The sequence below is a fragment of the Strongylocentrotus purpuratus genome, unplaced genomic scaffold (genome assembly GCF_000002235.5).
Source record: "Strongylocentrotus purpuratus isolate Spur 01 unplaced genomic scaffold, Spur_5.0 spur5_scaffold_9, whole genome shotgun sequence".
NCBI lineage: Eukaryota > Metazoa > Echinodermata > Echinoidea > Camarodonta > Strongylocentrotidae > Strongylocentrotus > Strongylocentrotus purpuratus.
In genome coordinates, this window is record NW_022145615.1 from 15,155,110 (window position 1) to 15,167,462 (window position 12,353).

Consider the following 12,353-nt stretch of genomic DNA (forward strand, 5'->3'; position numbering starts at 1 on the left):
TCCCAGCATAATGTAGGAATTAAAAAAAAAATGTATATTTATGTTTGACTAGCAACGAAGATTGTATGATATTAATACAATCAAGGAAGGGTTACTTACATAAAGGCCATTAACACTGTGCATAACTGACACCCGCCCCCACCACAAGAATATAGATAAATTAATTGATTATAATAAATGGTCATAAATAATCTTGGATTGGAATATGTCTATTGTCTACTATCTTCTTAAACAAATGAATTCTTTATGGACTTGCATCATTGATAATTCATTTTTCTTGATTCTTAAAGGGGTAAGGCCACTTGCTTTGCCTATGGGCAGACTGGGGCAGGGAAAACTCACACCTTACTTGGAGGTCAAGGGGGAAAGGTCAAAGGTCTTTATCTACTTGCGGCTGAAGACATCTTCACCATCATCAGGTCATCTGCAGATGGCCATGGTCTGGCAGTGTATGTGAGCTACTTTGAGATCTACTGTGGGCAGCTGTGTGATCTACTCAATAACAGAGAAAGGTAAAATATAGCCTACAGTGACAATTTCAGTAAAACAATGCATGGGAGCAGATGCAATTTAGCTTTGGAACATTGAAAAAAGAAGAAGAAGACATGCTGGAATAAAAACGATGAAATCCCTGTTTTTAAATGCAGCTTGTTCTTAAGAATAAAAAAAAAGAGTTTCTGCAAAAAATTATCTTTTGCACTGCTACACAATTTAATTAAAAGCTTGCCATGATGGACATTGGAAACAATTAAACATATATATTGGTACAAACAAGCGAAACAAAAACAATTCATGGTGTCTAATACAAGGTAAAGTGTGTTAACTATTGTAGATTCGATAACTAGCAAACTTAGCAGTCAGTTTTATCACTGTGGGGAGAGAATTTAAATTTATTATTTATATTTTTATATCATGTTGGCATGCTCCAAATACAGGATATATAGCATTAATTATGGATGATAAATAAGTAATCCATTATTTTTGGTTTTAATGATAAACTTCAATATCTGTAACAGTAACAGATGTTTAAAGAGAATTCATATTTTAAGACATGCAATGATCTTTATCTTCACAGATTACATGCAAGAGAGAATGCTCATCATAAAGTGTGTATCTCAGGCTTGAATGAGATCAAAGTTAGTGGACCTCAGGCTCTCATGCAGGTAAGAATCTCTACTTTTATCTTAAAAAGTATGATGGCGAACCCTACATGTATATCTGTGAACTTAACCGTTTCTGTCATGCGTAATCTGACATTATAAATGTACCTTACATTCTAAAGAGTAAAGTATGCCTACACCCTCATCGAAATATAGGCGAGAGCTATGTCATTTTCACAAGAGAAGGCAGCTATTTCATTTTGACATTGCAAAAACTAACGTTCCTATGTCTGTGAGCTCATAATTTTACATGTTGTTAGGATTTTTTGTATTTGATAACTAGCATTTCAAAGCTTTTGAATAAGATTACTGAACTTAGACTTTTCTCAATATTCTTGACTCATTTTAAAAACATCTGTATACAAATTGGTATTGCTATACACAGAGACTAAAATTTTGTGTTTAGTGCATGTTTTGTTTTATCAGATTTGCACAGTTATGCTACATGTATGTGCAGACAAGGGCACTGCAATGACATTATAAGCACTCTAGCCATACATGAATATAGGTAATGGAATTGAAAGTGTAGTAAAGTTGTTGATAATGCAGGCAGGTTGATTTGTGGTGATACCGCTAGAAGTTACAGCAGTGATGATGATGATTTTGATGTTAGTGATATTAAATGATTATTTGTGCTACAGTTAAAGGTACTATATCCCTTTTGCAGCCGACCTCAAATGCTGTAGAACTTTGCAGGAATTATGAATATGTCATGTATATCCTATCTTTGAAATTTAAATGTTAGCAGTGTCCTAATATTCAAATTATGCAAGGAAACCTGTTTACTTGCTAGACTTCACTGTCAGACACTATTGAGTGACTGACTGGCTTTTTTTCTTCTTTGGTAATAACATACATGAAAAGAGTTGTAAAGGGTACATGAGCATTTGTCTACATCAATAACCTACTTCTTGTGATGGCCAAGATTAAACTGATTGAATCTTTGCGCAGCATAAAACGTATGACCATTCGGTACAATTGTCTGAAAATTAAGACTATTACTTTTGGGCTCTATAGCCCAAAAGTCGATTTGACAACTAATAGTCGTTATTTACCCACTTGAAGACATTTTCAAGCCCCACCTTTTTTAGGGAAGTTCTAAATTAGTATTATCTTTCAAATGCAGTTGGAATTTAACTTTTTCATTTTTTGGGCCTGCTAATGGGACATAGTACCTTTAATATAATTATGTAAGACAGGTTTTTAAAAGTTCCTTTTTCAACGTTCATCTTGATATGCATTGTTTCATGATAACTTACAATTAGAAAATAAAATACATGTATCATCAATTGATATTTAATTTTAATAAACATGAAGCATTTTTGTTTTTCCAAAAGTATTAACCCATTTTTACGGAAATCAAGCTCCTGTATTCAAACCTATAAAGAATAAAATCATTCAGTAGTCAATGGATGAAAAGTATTTCAATATTTTCTCACTTTAAAGTGCCTAAGTACCAAAGGCAATTTTTAAGTGACATACAGTTTAACATGTGTCTAGTTTTGATTTGAGAATGAGGGTATTGAAATCAGATTATTTTTAAATTACTACTGTGCGGAGATATTCAATTATCAATGCCCTTTTGTGTCTGTGTTTTATTTAATTTGTAATAAAACAATTTGTTTGAAATGATTTAAAGTTCTCCTGATTCTCATCAGCAAGTAATGAGGCACAAAAAGAACCAAATGAACTATGAGACAATTAGTTTTAATGACCTATTTTTCAAACGTCTTCTCCAAATTTCTTAAAGTGGGGAAGTGACAGTTCAAACAATACCTTACCTTGGACACATGTTGACCTAACCCTCAAACTCTCCAGACTCTCCAGACTCTGTGAGATCCGCCCACGACCCTATGTTTATTTAATATGATTGATGAAAGCACTTGTTACATTATCCAAACAAAAGGAAAATAGTCATCATCACACAGAACTGGTGTTTGAGGAGTGTGCGATCTATATGCTCTCAGTCAAGGGAGACTGTGTAATCAAAGTTCACTATCGAGATTTAAGTTAGTCATCATTGGTGCAAACCGTTCATTTGTGAATTAAGTTGGATTGTGTGAAGTTTGTGAACAGCAGAATACTTGCTCTACAAGCTAATTTTCCTTAATGATCATTGTGCACATGTGCAGCCGTGTGTAGGCAATAAAAGATAACACAAAAGTAAGTTTTGACTTTCATTATCAGAGGAATTGAGTATTACATTTAGTGCTGTGTGAGTTTAATACTGTTTTCACATTTATCTATTCCTTCCTAGAGTGAAAAATAAATATTGAGAATAACTACTTTCGGTTAATGAATTTAGTTCTACGTACATGTTAAAGCTTGAAAACCGACAAGAAAAAATATTATGCCTGGTATATACATTTCATTATGTATTGTGAATTGATATTGAAGAAGAGCATACTAGACTACTGAGAGAGAAAGAGAGAGGAAGAGGATGAGAAAATAAGGGGCAGACAGACAAATATACAAGATTAAATTATTCAAGAAGAATGCTATAATATAATCATATATGTCTGTTTACTTTTGGAAAATAGTAACTTAATTCCTAGTACACTATTATTCATGATAATTGTGCAATTGGAAATTTATGAAAAGAAATCAAAACACCATGCAGATTAGTAGAGTGTTGTCTTATTGTGTAGTGTCGCCACTTCCATAAAATAGTGCTGAATTATCCTAGTTTATGATATGTGTATAGTGTATACAATATTGTATTATCTCTCATGGATTGAATATAGAATGATTTAAATTTCAGTTTGACATACCCACTTTTTCTGAAACGGATCAGTGAACTCGAATACAAATCTTTATTGTTATTTTTTTGTTCATCATTCCAAATCTTCACTGTAACTGCATGATTAATCAACCCCAACTTGGAATTTAGATTTTTGTCACAATTCTTTGGTATTTTAGTTCAGATTAAACACCATATCATTTTATTGTGAATTTGAGCTTTCATGATAGGAGTATCAAAGTCAAAGATTAGCTTAGATGAGAGTCTATTATTTTTGCAGCTGCCATCCCATATAAATTCAGCGCACCAATTATAGTCTTGGTAAGAAGTAACAGGGCAGCAGTCATTACATTTCTTAAAGATCTGTCTAGTTTTTCATAAGTCAAATCAGATTTACTGGATTATCAATTTTAAATAATATATGTATATATATCAGTCAATAAAGTCAATTTATTGAAATGCATTCATTGGAATTAAATTTTGTTTAAACCAAGCTTGATGCAATGTTTGGATATCAATTTTTTTGTTTAATGATATATTGTGTTAAACAGTGGATTCTGCAGTCTTCATATTTATCATTTGTATGACATACATGATAATTGCATTCTACCATTTTCCTGTAAAGATTGTTGAGACTGGTAACAGATTGCGAGTAGTTGGTGCATCAGGAGTTAATGCAGATTCATCCAGATCACATGCTATACTTCAGATCCAACTCAAAGATAAAGCAGGCAACCAGATTGGCAAGTAAGTAATACCTTAGTCACACCACCAGACTGACTCCAAAGTCCAGATTATGTGTTCAGTCAGATATAGGTCTCCTTGGTGTGACTGAGGCATAAACCAGATTCATTTTATTTAGTGCAATGACATTTAAAAATGCCAAATTTCAAGTAGTTTTTGAATAGTATGTGTGTGTTTGTGTGTGGTATCTACCAAATACTTTTCATTTTAATTTTTCTTTTTTTTTGGGGGGGGGGGGGGGGAGGGGGGAGGGGGGAGGGGGGTGGAGGAGGATAAATCCTGTTTCTTCTTTTCTCATTCCTTTTCTCTTCATCTTGATCAACTTGTCTCTGGCAGACATAATTTGTTGTTTGTATGCACTTCTGCAGGTATTATATTAATCATATCATAATCATATTATTTTTACACAATGGGTGTAAAGTGTCAGTTGAACGATTTCATGTTATATATTTCCTTGTCCCTTTTCTCATCATGTGTTTATTCTCTTTTTATCCATGATATATCAGATTTTCATTTGTTGACCTAGCAGGGAGTGAGCGAGCATGTGATATGAATGATCCTGATAAGGTCACTAGACAAGAAGGAGCAGAAATCAATACCAGTCTACTTGCAGTAAGTTCAGTTTATCATTTTCTTCACACTTTATAGCTTTATGAATTGTGGGCAAGCCTAAGGTACAACGTATGTCCAGATGTTACCCAGTATTATGAAATTGTGATCATATTTTGACTTTAAAATTGTATTGTATTTGATTTTTTTGTTGTCTGATTCAAACTCTAGTAGGGCTATCAGCTTGATAAAGTCATCAGATATCCTCAAATCTGTGGTCATCTACTTATGGGGAAAATATAGCTGGGACTTGCCCTTTATGTAGAATATCTTTACAACAAAGGTGTGGAGAGGACATTCATTAGACAGATATTGTACATTTACTTTTCCATTCACCAATTATGTTGAATGTCTTGTTCTTGCTTGTTTGTAGTTTAGGGGAGGGATTTTCTTTCATTGCTGTTGTTGTAATGCTCCTGATAGAACCAATTAGACCTTAGGCATCATGAAGACAAAACCTAAAGGAATATAGTTACAGGTACAAAGCAGAGTACAGCATGCATTTCATTTTCTGTAGCATATTAGGCTACTGAATATTCTGAAGCATGCTTTTTTTTGTCAAATTGTTTGATAACAGATCATAATCCACCGACTGTCAATATATATCAGTCAGTGATAGATTCAATATTCAATTAATAAGGTACCGTAAGTGCTAACACCTGCTGCACCATTCTGTAAGGGTTTTCAAACGTGTCTGATTGAGATTGTATGATTTGCTCCTGTTTCAGCTCAAGGAGTGCATACGAGCTCTTGATCAGGAGAAACGCCACACCCCATTCAGACAGAGTAAGCTGACCCAGGTGCTTAGAGATTCCTTCCTGGGTCAATCTCGGACCTGTATGATTGCCTGTGTGGCCCCTAATGCTAGCGCAGTGGACCACACTCTCAATACACTCAGATATGCAGATAGGTAGGCTATTTTCAAGTAGTGTTTTGTTGCTCAGTCACTTGGCTTGTTTTTTGTTAACTGTGCTCATCTATAAGTTTATATTTAGTATTTTAATTTTGTGGGATGAAGGTTTAGAGGCAGCTGTTATTAATCCTTCTATAAAGTAACAGTAAGACATATATGTGTATTAATATAGGGAATGAAAATACCTTTAAACAAACAAGTACTTTACAATAAACTTATTTTAAGGTTACAAAACTTAACTGTTATTTTTGACAAATATTATAAGTACCGGTATTGTAAAAATAAAAAATAAATAAGTACAAAGAAATGACATATAGTTAAGATTAAAAGTAAGTTTTTTTTCTCCCTTATATTGTAGAGTGAAAGAGCTGAAACAAGAAGGAGGACTTGGAAACAGTCCTGCTGCTGATTCTTCAATCACCATAGCAACCAAGCATCCTCCAACACCATCTAACTTCAGTCCTGGTAGCACATCAACTCCACAAAAGACCAAGAGATCCAAGCAAGAGAAATCTTCTGCTCTTAAAGGTTCCCCAAAGAAGAAAGGTGATTTGAGCCAAAGAAAGAATAGCACTGTAACGCCCAGCAAGAGCACTGGTAAGAGCAGAATGGAAACGAGACGAAAGAGTGCCCCCGATACCTCTCCAACCAAGACTCCTACCCATGCTGAATCCAGTAGCAAGTTTGCTGGGAAAAAATCTGCATCGCAACATAATCTTCAGAAAAGTTTGATGATGAGTGGGCAGAGCAAAGCAGAGAAGAGGAACAGAGGTGATGTGGCGGTGGTGCAGAAGCTGAAGTATGAGCAGGTCTCAAATGCCTCTGGGAGCAAGTCAGTGGAGAAAAGGATAGTGATTCAGTCAGGGGTGAAGGTGAGAGAAAACAGAACCCTAGAGGAGAGGAAGATAAGGGCCAGTGCAAACAGGAGCAGATATGAGGATATGAACCTGTCTCTAGGCAACGAGACCCCTTCCAAGAGAACTCCAGAGGTGAGAGCAAGAATGAAAAAGGCTTTCCTGAATAGCAGTCTCCCTGTCTGGGATTTAAACCAGCAAGAAACTGAGGTACCTTCACCTTCCAAACTTACTCCTACTCCTCAGAAACTTGAATTTGAGAACCCAAGGTATGTAGAGAGTCCCTCCAAAGAGAAACCAAAGAATGACGATCAGAGGACATGGGCCCAGAAAGTTGCTGATGAGGGCAAAGTCAATATTCCATACAGATTTGATGTACCCAATCCTAGGTATAGTTTGCAACAAGGGAGCCCAGAAGACATCGAAAGTGGGTACCTTCCCGATATGGATTCTGAGATCGAAACACCTAGGAATCATTCTGGACATCAAAGTAATGGTGATATTACAAGCAATGGCCAAGAGCAAGATTATAGATCTGACAAGAAGTCTTCTATTGGAGACTGCATTGTATATGATAGCCAGAATGAAACTACATCTAGTTTGCAGCTAGAGGAAGTCCAAGAAGTCAGAGTTAGTTCAAAGAGCAATGCTTATTCTGAAGAGAATGGGAGGAGGACTAGAACACCGAGCTCTGAATCTCGTCCATCGAGTAGGTCAGATGACACAGTTGAGCTTCTTGCAGAGATAGAGAGATCACTTCAACGGTCTCCTGTACCTGTAACTCCCAAACCAGGGTCAGAGCCTTGGATGAGAGTCATATCAGAAGATAAATTCCATGGAAGTGAGGTCTTTCCAGCTGAATCACCGAGGAGACAAACAGCGGACGGGTCTTCTATCAGTGCTAGGAAAGAACTTTTTGGTGCGGGAAATGGAGAACCAGAAGGATTGAGTGAGGAATCCCCTATGAAGAGGAAGGTGAAGCAAACACAGGATGTGAGGTGTAGTGTTGATGCCACTGGTGCCAGGGTTGGAAGCGGTGTGACAGATAGTTCAGATAATCAGAGATCATTTCATGTGTTCAAGGAAAAATTACATCATTCAGGCTTCTCTCAAAGAGAGCTACTTAGAGATGCATTGTCTCCTCAGATTCTCCAGGAGACCCGGTCAGAGAATTTACAAATGCACAACAGAAGCAAGAGTAATGTGAAAGATGTCAGAGTGCAGTCTTTACAAACTGGATATCCACAGACAAGATCAGCATGGGCAGAGGGCTCTGTTGATGGTTCTAGACCAGTTGTCCAGCAAGGGAAACAGAGCTCTTCTCAGGAGCAGTTCTTTTCTGCACTAAGTCACATTCCAGTCTCTCCATATGATTCCCAGAGTACGAACTATGCCACCCCAGCAGAGAGCAGACTAGGGCAGCAACCAACAGCAGTATCATCAACTCCAAAGGCATTTAAGCATGAATCTTTGGACTCGTCTCTTTTACACCTGTCATTCTCAACCATCCAATCACCCGGGAAAGGTTCCCAAAACCCGTCCTCTGAGACCAACGAGTCTTTCACTCCAGCCCGTGAAGCAGTCATTGGACAAGAAAACAAAGGAAATGAGTGTGAGGAGGTTGCACTTCCAGTCTCACCTCGTCTGACCCTCACCAAGTCCAAGAGTGATGGCAGTCTAATGACGATGTCAGTTAATAGGCAGAGCTGTAACGGTAAGCCAGATGGTACCAGCCCTACACTTAAACCTCCTCAGAGACCAGAATACCAGAGACAAAACTCTGCTGCTGAACGAGCAAGGTAATTATGACCCATAAATCATATCTATGCGATTCATTTTACCTTGCCCCTTACAAAATTAAAACCAAATTTATTTTCTTGTTTTACTTTGTGCGTGTGTGCATAGGGGGAGAGGTGGGGGGGGGGGGGGGTTGAGGCCCAAAGGATAGTAATTGGTTACTATATGAATAAGCTTATAATTTTTAGTGATGCTCAACATGTTGCCGTTATTTTGATTATCATGATGTGCAGCATTGAATTCATTTAAATTGCATTTGACATACATACATTGTGAGAAATTTTTGGCTTAGATACGTGGTGTTTGCTACATTTTACTTTAGTTTTCTGATGCTCACTTTTTGATGCAATATCCATCTTTGAAATATTCTGCAGTATGTCATGACAGTTCCTTCACTCATCTTCTGTATGCAAACATTGGAAGAAAATGTCATTGAAGAAAAGTATATGTTTTGTTCTTTCAGACATGTACATGTTTCTAAACCAAAATGGTAGGCAAACTCAAGTTCTACTGAGTGATAGTTTTGATTTGATTTGAAAGTTTGAAGTGACATTTGCATGCTACATGTATTCTCTCCATACATCTCCTTCGGTATATTCATTTCAGAATTTTACTATATACATTTTATTTTAAAAATTGAATTTGACATTCTTCTGTCAACCTATGTATGATGCCAATGCTATTTCTTTTTAATCATTGCATTTCAAATCTAGCATCATTAATTCAATGAAGGAAAGATGATTGTATCATATGTCAGAGAAGAACTGCTGAGGATAGTTATTCATGTGAAGTTGGCGGAGAAAGAATATGTGAAAAATCATGCATACTAAACATTTCCTATCTCTTGGAAACAGATTTTGTTACATCTAAAATGGTAGAATAAGCCTTAATTAATCAAGGACATCGGTCTCAGGAATTACATGTCATGTCGTGCTTCTCTTGTTGGCAGTTCATTTCTTACTTTTAGTGTGATACTATTGATAAGGGTTGGGTTTAGACCTACATGTAGGAAGAATATATTGTTTGATATTTGATTTTGCTAATTCTCTCAAAAATGCTTTAAATCTGATTTCTGTCCTAAATTGTATCTCAGATACTCTTTAAATTAATATAGCTACTTCTTCTCCCCCCCCCCCCCCTCTCCCTCTCTCTCTCTCTCTCTCTCTCTCTCTCTCTCTCTCTCTCTCTCTCTCTCCCATTCTCCCTCTTACACACATGATCACTTGTAAACATATTTGCAAACCCATTCTTTCATTCTCTGATGCGTTTCTCTATTCTAACACACAAAGCACTTGTAATCTTTCCAGTCATTCTTCTACTGCTCACCCTAACAATCACAACAGCACCAGGTAATTAGCTATCTTTCAAATATTTAGAACTACAACCTGTATATTAGTTGTTTGTGCATGTGTTCGTGATTTTTTTTACATCGTCCTCTTTTGTCTCCTTGTCTTTACTGTGCTTTTTGCCTTTCTTTTTTAAATCCATATTTTGTTTGCTCTTCTTGGGTTTTGTTCCTTTTAATTTTTTGTATTTTTTGTATGCTAATCCATGCTCCCTTGTGTTATTTCTGTTTCATTGTCGTTGGCTGTGTTTTGAATTTGTTTGTATTGCATGTATATTGTTCATGTGCTTTATTATGTAATGCTGACAAACTGAATTTCCAAATGGACCAATACAGAATCTGAATGTAACTTTTCAACTGTTTTTGTTCAAATTTGACTGATATTACCAGAAGTAAGAATGGGTGTTTTATACATCATTATCATTATGTGACAACTAATTTTCTATACTTTCAGACTGTATAATACAGTTTGACAATTAATATGTCTTGCTCAGAAATTTCTAAAATTAACTCTGTATTTCTGTGAATTATATTGATTGTATGTGTTTATGTTCCAATTATGGTAATTTTGTTGTTTGTGTATTTGTGTTTAAGTTTGTGCATTAAATAGTCTCTTGTTGATTTTTGCGTTTGTTTTTTGTTTATTATGGTAAAATAAAGAAAGGAGTGGTTGTGTAAAATGTTACCATACTTGCTATGAGCATGAGTAGCATGTTATTACATGTACTACATGTAGATATAGAAATGTAAAAACTTATAAAAAAACAGAAAAGAGATCTCCCTCAATGTCATTGGTTTGCCAATAGCCCCAATTGTAGATTTGATTTAATACACATGTACTGTTTATGGCACTTATATTCCTTCCATCCTTTCTTTTATCATTTCTTGTTTGTTTTTTTACATTGTAATTAGAAATTGCTTTATTATATTTCCTGTACAAATTATTTGAATTCATTATTTTATTATAATGTTTTTCTTTTGCTTCCATTCTACATTAGGAAGGTTCTTATAATTTTCACTTGAAGTGGTGTAAATTTTCTTTGCTGTTTTATAAAATTTAAAGGATTAAAGTATACTGTATATTGTTCAGGCTATCTCTTTCTCAAATGGTACTGACTTCTATCTCTCTTTTGAAAAGGGGTATTCCTTCTTTAAGTTTCTTTTCAGTAGTTGCTATTAGCAGGTTCAGGTTATTTTTGAGGAGGTTGGTAATGTTTAGAAAATATAAGGGAGCGATATTTTTATCAGACAGATAACCAACTTCATGAAATGACATTTACTTATAGAGAATCATATGCATACTTACATTTGTAAAAGTAAATACATGTATGACTGCATGTACCTTTATATGTTCTTAGCTGCTGCATGTACATGTAGTGAAGGATATATGTACCCTCTTTTGATATATGCCTAAGCAACTCTTTGGATATGAGCACAGTATGTTTGGAGATCCAGTCAGCCATATGTCATGAAGACAGATGCGTTTTAATGGATAAAACTATCTTTAGAATGGCATGCTAGAAAGGTAATTACTCATAGTTCTTCATTACTTGGTTTTCTTGTAGGGATCTGTTACTGGCAGCACATGCAGAGCAACTTGAGGAAACTCTGAGGTTATGTGAGACAGGTTGGAGTCTTATTGCACAGCTTAGAAGTAACCAAATGGTGAGAGAACTTAGATACTTTCCAAATCAAAGATTTCTCTGCAGGGCCCGGTTGCATAAAACTTACCATTGATGGTAACTTTGCCATTAATGGTAACTTTCATGGAAACCTTGATTTTGATTAGCTGTTGAGCCCTGCTACCACGGTAGTTTCCTTTGATGGCAAAGGTACCATCAATGGCAAGTTTTATGCAAAGGGCCTTAGATTTATAGTTAATTGTAAATTGCCATTCTTGAGTATTTATTAATAATTCTGTAGCTTATCTTTATCAGTTTGAACTGTAAATGTCTTTAAAAGGAATTTTGAGCCATTTCTGTCAGTGCTTCAATTACATGGTGACACCAAAAAGAAATTGTGACATGTAATGAAACTTTTAAAAAAATTGTTACTGAAGCAATATGTAATATATTAGTTGATCCTAAAATCTTTGAATCATCTATTGTATATGAATTGATACGTTCATTGACAAAACATGTGTACATTAAATGCTCATGCTTTCATATGTTTTTTGTCTTTTTCCCACTAG

At 35.5% G+C, this 12,353-nt stretch overlaps 1 protein-coding gene across 4 annotated transcripts in view; it reads left to right on the forward strand.

The window, feature by feature from the left end:
• The window catches only part of LOC577877 (kinesin-like protein KIF24), a 35,104-nt gene that overhangs the window by 19,600 nt on the left and 3,151 nt on the right, over window positions 1-12,353 (forward strand). The window contains exons 6-13 of one of the 4 annotated variants that reach the window (XM_030976942.1): window positions 291-512; window positions 1,076-1,163; window positions 4,526-4,647; window positions 5,151-5,256; window positions 5,982-6,163; window positions 6,525-8,819; window positions 9,281-9,307; window positions 11,728-11,827. In XM_030976942.1, coding sequence (XP_030832802.1) covers window positions 291-512; window positions 1,076-1,163; window positions 4,526-4,647; window positions 5,151-5,256; window positions 5,982-6,163; window positions 6,525-8,819; window positions 9,281-9,307; window positions 11,728-11,827 — 3,142 coding nt within the window. Of the gene's footprint in view, window positions 1-290; window positions 513-1,075; window positions 1,164-4,525; window positions 4,648-5,150; window positions 5,257-5,981; window positions 6,164-6,524; window positions 8,820-9,280; window positions 9,308-10,106; window positions 10,167-11,727; window positions 11,828-12,353 lie in introns of all 4 variants that reach the window. The other 3 variants (XM_030976939.1, XM_030976940.1, XM_030976943.1) reach the window with 3 other exon arrangements.